This window comes from Marmota marmota, unplaced genomic scaffold, assembly GCF_001458135.2.
Source record: "Marmota marmota marmota unplaced genomic scaffold, marMar, whole genome shotgun sequence".
NCBI classification, from domain to species: domain Eukaryota; kingdom Metazoa; phylum Chordata; class Mammalia; order Rodentia; family Sciuridae; genus Marmota; species Marmota marmota.
The window spans coordinates 34,420,993-34,433,930 of NW_026000057.1; the positions used below are offsets into that span (position 1 = coordinate 34,420,993).

Sequence of the window (12,938 nt, forward strand, 5' to 3'; positions counted from 1 at the left end):
TATTTTGAATACTAAAGTCCTTTATTCAACAACACAGAAATTTCACAAAAACAACTTTACTGGGCAAATTGAAGTGATTTTTTTAAGTCTTTTTTTTTTTTTTTTTACAGTTTTGTACATGCCCCATAAGTGATTTTCTTTAATAAATACACTGTTTTCCAAAACTGCTTTTTTAAATAATTGCACAAGCATACATACACCTTACACAAATATCTATTAGAAAATTTAATAGATAACTGCACAGTTCAGAATAGGAGAACACTGTGAAAGGAGTACATTTTGTGGCCCATGTTCCTGAAATATCTATTTTGCAATTGTGAAAATGGAATCCCTCCTAACACAGTAGCTGTCTTTTATTCACTAGGAATACAGATCTCAGTGTGAAATGCCAAATTTAATAAAAACAAAATCTGAAACATTTAGCTGTTACATGAGAACCAACTGTTTGATATCACTATGAATCTAACCATGATCAAAGACCCACTACAGCTTTTTGCTGAACATATTTGACCCTGAATAGTGAGTTCATTTAACTGCTTTCCTTTTTTCATTATTTGATTACAGATACTACCAGCTTAAAGACTTTATATGCTTTAGCATTAATTGCACAACTTGCATGCCGGGGTTCTGAAAGAAAAGAAGGGAATATTCTTTTCTTTTAGTGATTATTTAATTCATAATAAGCCCATCATCTCTTACTCCCTATGAACGTGTTTAGAAGAAGAAAGTTGAGTGTTAGAGATTAGGCAACCAGGAGATATTTTTATATATGCTTACACTGGGGTAAAGACTACTACTATTTTGTCTCCCAAGGATGGCTATATTACTACTTTCTGAATATGCCACCAGACAAGCAGAGTCGCTTAGAAAGTCACTTTGCTCTGAAGTTCTGGGATAAGAGAGGTTCACATTATGACATTCTCTGATATTTGGTTACCCAGTGACAGTTGAAAAGGACATCTGCTCACTACACCATGTACCCAAGTATTTCCCAAGCTCCCCCAGGATGCTGCCAGGATATGGCATCTCCTCAAGAAGACAAGACCCTGTGTCTGTGTACCTCTCTTACAAAGTGTTTTTAGCTTTATCTGATATGTTCTTTTAAAGTTTTATAATCTACACAATCTATATTCTGATTGCAATGTTCTGAATTTTCTTGATACTGAATATGAAACACAGAGTGAGAACATTTTAAAAGTTACATTTCATTGGTATTTTAGGATAATGAAAAGTGTAAACCTTCAAGTTACTGCCTTAAGATTATAATGATATGTTCTACAAGTTCTTGGTATGTGGACATAGGGAGAGGAATGCTAGAGGGAGTCCAGAGAGTAATATCTTTTCTTCAACATCACCAATGAGAACTTTATATGCATCCTACATTATATAAATAGAGATTACATAAAAACAGAAAGTGGGTGATTGAAAGAACAATATCAAGAATAAAAATATAAAGAAATTAAAGAAAAGCTACACTGTTCCATTTCAGTAATCAACAGATTTTCTTTCATTAAAAAAGTGAACTGACATGTAAAACACCACACTTTACAATATACAGATTCATTAGTTCTTTAAAAAAGCAGACAAATAAAAACACATCAGGACATGCAATACAGAATGTATTTTAGACTGTTATTACATTGCTATGAGATCTTTATGTTATTGTATGCCTAATAAAACCTGAATAGAAGTTTGTTTCATTTTTATAATAGTCATTTTACAAAAAACAAGGCAAGTTTCCCTTCAAGTGTGAAAGTAAGTTCTCACTTACTTGTAGTTAATTAGCAAATTGGTAAACAAAAATACTGTAAAAGAAAATAACATAAAAATGGAACAAGAAAGAACTCATATAGCTCCCATTGGTCCTATAGCAGAAATATAAATTCTAACTAGAAACCATCAAAGGAATATACATTAAGTAGAAAGTTATTGTGAAATTAATATACAGCACATTTTAGCTTGTGATTATTTAATTCTCTTCTCTAAACATAAATGGGTGTAATACATAATGAATTGTCCTCAAAAATGCATTGTGGCCACAACTGCAGACCATGTATTGGTACTCTAGGCAAGTTAAGTCACATTTGTTTTTTACATTGGCATTTGTATGTGCCTTAGCCACTCTTCCTCAAAGTGTTCTAATAGTGAAGTGCTCCTTCTGCTTTTTTAAAAACATCTTCTCTGTGTTATCTTTTCCCATTCAAAACTACAACTAGATTTTTTAAAATATTCACCTGCTAGTCCTTCCAAAACTTTACAGTTAAACTCCTTACTTCTCCATTACTCTCTCAAGTTATTTTTCTTCTTCTGATTCATTTTCTAACATGTTTCAATAGGCTCATGGATATAGTGGGCTAAAATAACCAGCTAGTGTGTGAAGAACAAAGAAGCTGCAATAACATGGCAATTACATATTCTATATATTTTTACTAAACTAAGTTTTATTCCTGAAAATGAAAATAACTTTTATTGTCTAGCCAAAAAATAAAATGCAAATAATGTTTGTCCTAATGAGACAGCCATAATAAGTCTGTCACAAGAAAACCAAATCCTACATTCAAAGGTAGCCCAGATATTATGAAGCATTCAATTTTTTTGAGGGGGGTTGTAGGGGCTGGCTTGCATTTATGAAATTCCCCAGACCCTGCCGTCTCAGGAATGAAAGGATCCAGTAACAGGAATGGGAATGGTAGCAATGAAGCATTCCACTGTGTGACCAGGGAAAGACCATTGGTCCAACTGGGAGACTATGAGACAGGAAGATAGAGACAAAATGCCTCATTTCATAAATGTGTCTCTTTCTAACTTAAATCCAGCTATGCCTCAAGGCTGGCCTCAATGTATTCGACTGTTAAGACAAAACTCCCCATTTGATATCACACATGGACTTAAAACATGTGGGTATTCTTTATTAAGTTTTTTATTTTTCCTAGAAATTTTTTTTTAAAGAGCAAAAAATAAACAAGGACAAAAACATACACAGCCCATGTTTGGCTGGTTAAAAAAAAAAAAATCAGTCATGGATTTCTCCACCTAAGATCTGACACTTTATACTTTAGCCTAGAAAACACTGGGTGTTCTTTTTTTTTTAATAAAAAAATTATACAACTGATTCTGCATTTTTCCAACTACTCTGAGTACTCCGCTTTACAGTGCAACCCAAGACAAGTCAACTACACTAAGTATTTGGGAGGTATACCCTTCTGTACAGCTCGTTTGTAAGCAATGCAAGTGCATAACCACTACTCTAATATAGTGCTCAAAAGATTAATTGAAACTTTCATAACATCTTCCCCTCTTACAACAATACAACTGAAGGTCATTGCTGGATGCATCGTTCTCTTAGTCTTGTAAAACTTGGCATCGAGTCTCTACGGAAAGATGCATGGCAAAACAGTGCCAGTGATGTCGCTGCTTCTAGAAACAACTGGCAAAAAATATTTAAAGCTAAAATTTATTGCTCCAGATTTAACTTGCAGAACCATACTGTTGTGTACAAACTGTTAATCTCCATAGATGCTCAGACATGATTGTCTCCTTGTGTCTAAACACACAAAATACAAGCTGCTATCTGTACAGTTTACAGTACTGAAACACATATATTTGAAAATGAAGTATAGATATGTACTTTGCAAAGATACATGATTTTACAGCAGGGGTTTACCCAAACTTATTTTTTACAGCCACTTTCAAAATAGACAACAACTTCACTAGTATATCTAAATTACATCAAAGAAAGAATCAGTGTATTGAAAGGAAATAGACTGGCCAATTCCCCAAGCTCCCACATTACTTTTATGTCTTTTTTTCTTTTTCTTTTCCTCTTTTTTATTTTTTTGAAGAAACCCCTATACATAAAATGAAAATAATTTCTGGATATTTTCTTCAATGATGGACTAAGCAGTTTCTTAAAACAAGACATTAGTTTGCCCTTCATTTCCAAATGCCTTGAAAATAAGATATACTACTACTTTAAAAGAACCATCGGAATGCTTCAGCGCTGGGAACAGGTGTTCTCTATAAAAAAAGAGCAAGAAAACAAGTTAAGCTTTCTTTCTATGCCAATATAAAATTAGATTTTTCTCCTTTACACTCCAGCAATATTTTTAGTCAGCAATATACACAACATAATGACTTGTATATTTCAACATCTAATAAAAAAGAAATGTTCAATCTTAGCACATTAGGAAAATCAGAATATTAAGCTTAATGCTAATTAACTGAAATAATGATTAAAATATGTTGGTCTTTAGAAATATAGGAAATAAGGCCTGGAATAGGTATAGCAATTAAAATAAAGGAAAAGTTCGAGCTATTAACCAAAAATAGAAAGACTGGCCAACATATATACTTAAAACCTTCATCTACCTTGCAGGATGCCTGTATAATTTTGAGTGGATCATCTTACTGTCAGGATAACATACATGCAGATGGCACAAACCCATCATGGAATAGGAAAGGATTCATTTTTGTTAGTTAACCTTTGACATTAATCATTTTTCTTGATGGTTCTTCATTTAATTATTTTTCTATTTCAAAAGATAATCAGCCGTGCATGTGGTCTTTAATGTGTGACAAATACACATTAAAAGCAGATAAAATGACTATAATTGAATTACTCTACCTTTAACCATACTAGTTAAGATGTGACCAAAAATTTAAATTTAAATTTAAATCACTGTTTTTTTTATGTACAAAATCACAATATATACATATGTATGCAATCTATATAAGGCTAATGTCAGAATTCAGTGAAGTAACTCTTTATTCTGGATAATTTCTTTTACAGCTGGATAACAAAAATTATCACAACAGTATTACCTGTATCATTATCAATTACTAAATGCTAAAAATCTAATGATAACTATACTGACATATCACTGAAGTGAGTGTCTATACTTTCAACAAATTGATGTATATGAAGCAAACTGATACTGACTAATGATACTCACTGGAGCTTGACTACACTTTTGTACCATAAAAAAAAGGAAAAAACTAGAAAAGATTGTGCAAAAGAATAACAATCTTGCACTGAAAGTATAAATAATCCTTCCAACAAAAGATTATTTGTAATATGAGTTGTGTTTTTTTGTTAAATAAATTGGTAGTTGAACCTAGTTTTCTTCTGTATATTAATATTTCCATAATTCATCTTTAAAATGCCTTAACCTATTCTATTTGCATGCATTCTAATGATATACATAAAATAATCACATTAGTAATGAAGGTATATAAGGAACAAGCCATGGGTATATTTTCCTATAGAGGCAAATGAAACAATTGGTTTATTCCTCAGACCAGTCTGACAAGTCTGTGAAAATTATAAGATGGCTGTTAAAAAGAAGAATATAAATTGATATATTAAATGTTGCCAAATATTGAGAGAATATATACAATATTGAGAGAATATATATAAAATCATGACAATACACACATACACACATAAACACACCTTGCCATAGACATCTTAATGTTAATAGCACTTGATCTTGTATTTCAGAAACTACATGAAAAATTCTACTACAAATGCTTTGATAATTGGGGTTAGCTTTTATTTACTGTCTCATATGAGTTGTTTGGTTAACATTTGCCTATTGTAATAATGTCATCTAAAACTAAAGTATATTAATTAAGATGTAATTAGAAATTTAAACAAATTAAATAAGCATTTTGGAAAGTAAATCTGCTTTCCACTATATGCACAAAAAACAATTAAAAAAATTGTCCTCATGACCAAAACAAATTTCAAAATGAATGTATTAAGAATAAATTAATAAGGGACTGAGATTGTGACTCAGTGACAGAGTGCTTGTCTAGCACATGTGAGGTACTGGTTTCGATCCTCAGCACCACATAAAATATATAAATAAAATAAGAGTATTGTGTTCATTTATAACTAAAAACATTTTTAAAAAAGAATAAATTAATGATATGCAATTTATTGAGCTCAAGTTTAAGTTTGCAAATATATGAAAACTTCAACTTGTGAAGTGTCTTTTCAAAGCACAGAAATGTCTACTATTCTTGTGAAAGTAAGGTAGATTTTATTAATATTTTATTCTTTATCCTGATCATTTAATTGATTTTCGCCCCTCCACTTCACTGTGTACACCTGGATTCTCATCACTGAATATAGTTGGTGAGAAAAATTTCTTTACTACTTTTCCAAATTAACCTTTGAATTGAAAAGTCACAATTATATATTGTGATTATATTTATTTAATCATTACTAAAGAGTTACACAAAGTAATAAGAAACATAACATACCCACTCTAATATTCGTATTTTATACACACACACACACACACACACACACACACATATGTAGTAAATGAAAACTTCAAAGTTTATACCAGATGCTAACTTGCTGGCTGATGCCAACTAAGAATAAATTTTGTATAAGTATGCACACTTATATAAATGTAGTCATTTTTAACAAGATAAATCAGATCCAAGTATATCCATGCAATTATAGATCTATGGTTTCACATATGAAAAATAAACATGTGCATATATATTCATATATATTCACATTTATGTGTATATGTATAGCAGTGATGCCAACTTACTCTCAGATGCCAACTGGAAACAAGATTATAAATATATACTTATGTAATCTTGTATCTTGATAAACATATATGTTTATGAAGACAAACAGAAAAAATATATGAAGTAGATTTTTTAAATAAGTCGAAGTCCTTATGTTTAGATACACTAGATTTTAAAAATCTAGGATACTTTAAAAATCTCCTTTATGATTTTTTTGTTCTTACTGTGCCCCTTTCTAATACTCAATTTTATTTGCAATATTTTTAAAAAGCAAGCTTATAAAATTCTACCCAGTGTCAAAGGTCATTGTTGTAAAGGAAAAGATAACCGTTTCTCAATGCTTGGTATTACCAAAAATTAAACAATGCAAGTATGAGGAAAGCAGAGCATAGGTTTTCATGCAAAAATAATGTGTCATAAAATAGTATCTCAGTGGTGCTCTTTTGTGATATTACTGTGGACTATGATATAGTGACAATTCATTGCAGAAGTGAGAAGGTAAGTAGTGATGCACACTTGAAGAATTATTTTTCCTTTATGTTGAGATCTTTAAGGTCATAAAACCTAAAGTGATTAATTGGGAAATCACCTAAAATAAAATATGTGAGAAAAATTAGGAAAATCACCAGTGCATTAATTGGAACAAATTATCAGGGTATTCACCAGAAATTTATAAAACAGTTTCCCTAACAGTTTCATTTCAAGGTTATAAAAATAGCAAAACTCTTTAGAATCTGAGAAGCTACACAAAACCAATGTATTACCTTCTACCCAATTTTCATTATGCTCACTAGAAATTTACTTGAGGTCTGGACTGAGTTCTTTTAGTCAAGCAGAGTAAAGCAACACTGTATTCATAGGTGAAATATTGGGTTCAATTATAAGTTACTCTACAAATTTTGGGGCACATCTTCACTAATTCTGTCAACTAATGAGGTCATCTTTGTAAGAGGACTATTTTAAATGGTTTGGGGGCTCAGCACAACAACATGGGAGATTAAGTGGCCTGACCAGCTACCTTCAGGTTATATAAATTCAAAGTCCCAGCTGGGGAATCACACTCTTGATGAGATTACAGTGACTTTCTGGATCTCAGTGATGCTTGCAGGGGATAGTTATCCTGAGTGACAGGAAAGCCAGATTTCCCTAGAAGAGAAGGGGGGAGGGAGGTAAAGAATAGAATAGAGTTGATAGGCATTGTTTAAGACAGCCTTCACTGCTCATGCAGGTGCAAACATCAAGAAACAGCAGCCTCGCTCCCAGGAGGCTGTGGAGAAACCTGCAGCCCCCCAACCCCCTTTCCTTTTGGGACTGCTATAAAGCATGGTAATCCACAGAATTTATCCACACACAGACCAGATACAAAATGACCTTCAAGCTTAAAAGAATATCTTCTGTTTCTCCCCTAAATAACTTTCTAAAGCAAGGGAATTTTCTTGAATAAAAGAATGGTATGATCCAAGCCCAAATATAATTTTTACATTTACTTTTTAAAAAATATACAAAAATTGTTAATGTTTTTGGTAGAAATAATTTGTTTGATTTTTGTTAAATCAGCAATAAATAATCAATCAGCCTAAAATCATTAAAAATCCTCAAAACTGCCAGTTTAAGAATGTTTTTTTTGTTTGTTTGTTTGTTTGTTTGTTTTTGTTTTTTGGTGCCTGATAAGCAATCATGAGGACCGTGGTACCTTCGGATCAAGAGTGCATCTACATTTTCTTGTAAGTAATTTACATCACATCTAATAAGAACTCAGCTACTAACAGCTAACAATTAGGCATCTATAACTCAGTAAGTATGAGAATAAAATAATTGGTCATTCCTATCTACATGTTTAAAACTACATTTCTAAGAATAGTAGAATTCACAAGACTGCACTTAAAACTAATCACTTTTAATAAAGTTAGACCTATAGTTTCTAAGAACAAATTAAAGAATTCTTGATGCTGAAATTTGTCTCAGAATGCATTAAATTTTAAGTTGAGATGACTATAACATTAGAATTTCTACAACTAAAGTTTTATTTATATATATATATATATATATATATATATATATATATATGTGTGTGTGTGTATATATGTATATTTCCAATATTTTTAATATACTTCCTAATCCAAAAATTTCAGAGAATCATCCAGACCCTCAGAATTTTACTATAAAACAGATGGCTCTAATACAGTAAATTCCATGTGAAAATTAGTATTGTGGTACCATTATTACACTATTCAAAAGATATTTTTCTATTTTCCCATTTACTATGAGTTAAAGAAACACAAATAAATCATTTTTGATTCTCAAATAATGATGTGAGGCATGATTTTTTCCAACTAAAATTATAAATATGACAAAAGATAATAATAGGTGCTATTGTTTTCCTTTAGCTGCCTTATTGTTTTTTCCTGACTTCTTATAAAACTTTCAAACTTTGGGAATTTTTTGGATGAACAAATGCCAAAAAGATTTCTGATAGTGAGAAAACTACTTTTTTCCTGATTTGATTTATAAAAATGCAAAATTATTGTTACATTGGTTCTTTGCCCTTCTTACTGACAAAATTTCAAAAGCTACTTGAAGAAACTTGAGACAATGTGTTACATATACAATTTGTGAACATGAATATACACATTAATATAAATGAATGCACATTAATAGAAATATTTGAATAATTAATGATTATTATATAAAAACCTAGCAAAGGTGGGCATATCCTCAAAAAAATCTAGCAGAAAAATTTTCCTAAATCTTACTTTTAAATAATGTATTATAAAAATCAGTCTAATAGAGTTATTAGAAAGCACTGGTATAGCAAAGGTCATTAAGTATGAGAGAATTATTAATTTATGATAATCACAAAGCCAGATATGGTGTAATCCAGTAGCTTGGGAGGCTGAGCAGGAGGAATGCAATTTTGAGCCCACCCTCAGCAACTTATCCAGGCCCTAAGCTACTTAGTGAGACCCTGTCTGAAAATAAATAAATAAATAAATAAATAAAAAGGGTTAGGAATGTGACTCAGTGGTTAAGTGCTCCTGGGTTCAATACCTGGTACTAAAAACAAAACAAAACACAGCCCAATAATTTATATTATTATTATTATTATTATTATTAAAAAGCTTTATATTAATACTTGATTTAAAGCTTTGTTGATTGATATAAATATAGTTTCTATCTTTTAAATTATACCTCACTTTGTTCTTCTGCCCTGTCAAATACCCATATTGTGTACATGATATATATAACACCATAATAATTTTTCCAATAATTCAGATTTGCATATCATGAAACTACAAATCCTTGTTATAAACAAACCTTATTTTGGCCATTATTTAGATGTGAGCTAAAGCCAGCAATCATATCAGCACTAACAGGAATACCATAGCACTATCTAAATACCATAGCACTAAGTAAGTAACTGGATAAATTTTTATGACTCAATTTTTTGAAGACCTTAAATATAATTATAAGAAGCATTCCACTTTTTTGGTCTCCCATTGACATTTGTGGCCAAGATTTCTGTGATTAATTGTGAAGAAATAGCAATGGCCTTTTCATTGCCATCTATTCTCTATTGGATGCTGCTCCTGTTAATGTCAATGAATCTCGTCCCCTCTGTCCTCTCCTACACTGCTACGACCACCCTCACAATCACCACTGAGATCCCAAGACTTTAGAAGGCAAAAAAGAAAGGTGAGTTTATAAATCATGCTGTGAAGGCGTTGAGTCTGAATATTAGTAGAGCCAGTTAGGAAAACAGCTGTCTAAAGGAAAACAGCTGTCTAAAGGAAAATGTGTATATGGGGTGGTCCTGAATTAATAAGAAAGTGAACAACTGACTAGCACCAGGATGTACACTAGTTTAGAAGGGACCCAGAAAGCCACCCACTTTTGGTCCTAGTATCTAATATAACCAGTTCCTTTAGGTAAGTCTCCTGAGTAATGCTGTGTATAATTATGTGCCAATTAGATTTCATAGAAATACTTCAAACAACATCATCGCAACTAATAACACAATTTGCTGTAATATAAATGGGTAGTTTAGTGACTAAAAAATACTTCTGTACATATAAAAATAAACTATAATATGATCATAGCATGGTAAGCAAAAAGGAAATTTTTTCAATGATATATATATATATATAAAGTTATTTTTAACCTAATATGTAAGAGGGAGTGTGAAAGGAAATTCAAAGTAAACTTGAGATCAAAAAGCAAAAATTAGGCTTATAAAATCTATACTTACACTGTCTAGAATGACCTAAACAGAGAATATTCATGTGTTTATATTTCATGTGTATGCACATACATATAAATACATTTGGTTACAGAATCTGAATCTGTGTGTATTTGAATATCTATGTGTGTATATAAAAGTTTATTAATTCAATCTTCCCTTGAAGTAACTCTAATAATTTCTGTTGAATGCAACACCACCTGTAAGTGAAATCATTGGTAACTAGCTACTGAAAAACAGAACAAAGTTGTTCAACAATTTTAAAAATTCTGATTAGTTCTGATTATAGTCAGTGAGCTCTAAACTCTATTGCTCTTGTATTAAAGAGAAGAAATATTTATATAACATGAGAAAATGTGAGGTCACTTAAAAAATACTGAGGTAATAACCTGAATATTAAAGCTCTGCTTTGGATAGCCTCTAATTTTTATTCAACTAAAAAACAAGGGTTACATGTAACACCCATAAGTAATTTAAAGTATAAGCCTTCTTGTCCTTATTACAGATTTGAGAATATTTATTTTTTTTAATATTATAGAAACGTGAAAATGATAAGTTTAATAGAAAAATGTTCTCTCCGGCTAAGTCGAGAAACATTTTGGTTGTAGTTACTAAATTTCATTTTTTTCACAATGTTTTCTGATGAGTATCCAGCTACCAGGATAGACCCAGCCTAGAAAGCACTAGATGTTTTATGTCCATGAAGTACTAAGAGGAATTCAGAGAACATTAACTCCAAACATTTCAACCAATTAGATGTTATCATCAAACTAATGTACTTGTTTAAAACTACATTTCTAAGAATAATATGCAGCTGTTGGAGTCTTCTTTCATTTCTTTGTTTCCTCCCTCCCTCTCTCTCTCCCCTCCTCTCTCTCTTTGAACTACTGGCCATCACACAGAATCCTCCTATTCATAATCACTCTCACTTTGACTTTTTTGGATTTTTTCCTTAACAATCTTTACCAGTAATAAAATCTAAAGTCAACAATGACTTTGATCTAAAAATTTTCAAGTTTTTTCCTGTTTCTTAGCTCTTTAGAAACACATTTTGGTTCATCTACCCTTATTGAGAGGATATGTACTATAAAGCATTCCCCACTAGCAAGGTAACAGCTTATCATGTGCTAGAACACATTCTTAAATACTCAGATTCTAATTTATCCTCAGGAAATTTTCACAGCCTACCTCTTTTCCCATGAGTATCATGTGCTCCAACTCTGTGCAAACATTGTCATGTTCACTATCAAATAAATTAATAAGCCCAACTTTTTCGAGACATAGAGTTTATAAGGTACAATAATTAATATTCCTTTCATCATCATTTTTTGGAATATTTTCTGTGTTCAATTTTGTATTTTTCAAGTAATTCTCCTTATAACCACTTAAAAATTACACTAATATTTTTGAACAAGTAGTTGTTTATGAATGTGGGTTAACCTCTGTCTCCCTAAACATCCTCATTAATTTTGAGAATTAGTTTTGCCATCATGGCCTTTCTATGTTTCTAAATGCAGATTTGGGAATTATTCCTAAAGACAATTTTTTGTTTATTTGTTTATTTATTTTATTTTATTATTTTTTGGCACGAGGGGTGCTTAAGCACTGACCCACATCCCCAGCCCTTTTATTTTTTTTTTATTTTGAGACAGGGTCTCACTAAATTGCTGAGGCTGGTTTTGAACTGGTGATCCTCTTGATCCAGCCTCCTGAGCCAATGGGATTACAGGCATGTGCCATATACCCAGCTGAGAATTATTATTAATTATTTTTTTTTAAGAAGAGAAAAGCTGGTTAGTTGCCCTGAAACTAGTATTTCTACTATGGAAAATGAAAAGAAACAATACTGAGTTGCTCCAGCAGATCTAAACCCAGATCCATGACATCTTTTTTTTTTATAAATTTGAGGAATTAACTATTAGTACTCATTTTATTGAAAGGAGACTCAAGACTGACGTGGAGCATGACAATCCTATCTGCCAACATACTCCTCCTTCCTGAGTTCCCTTAAGTCTATAGCAATTCTTTTTCCTGCCTGTGTTTGTTCCTTCCATCCTTCTGTCCTCTCTTCCTTTCTTTCTTCCTCCTTCCCTCCCTTTCTCCTCCCTCCTCCCTCCCTCTTCCCTCCCTCCTCCCTCCCTTCTCCCTCCCT

At 31.6% G+C, this 12,938-nt stretch overlaps 1 protein-coding gene across 3 annotated transcripts in view; it reads right to left on the bottom strand.

Moving 5' to 3' along the window:
• Positions 1-12,938, bottom strand: part of Cxxc4 (CXXC finger protein 4) — a 28,238-nt gene continuing 15,300 nt past the window's right edge. For all 3 annotated transcript variants that reach the window (XM_048813683.1, XM_048813681.1, XM_048813682.1), the window contains one exon: positions 1-4,017. In XM_048813683.1, coding sequence (XP_048669640.1) covers positions 3,973-4,017 — 45 coding nt within the window. In that variant the 3' untranslated portion in view covers positions 1-3,972. The remainder of the gene's footprint in view (positions 4,018-12,938) is intronic.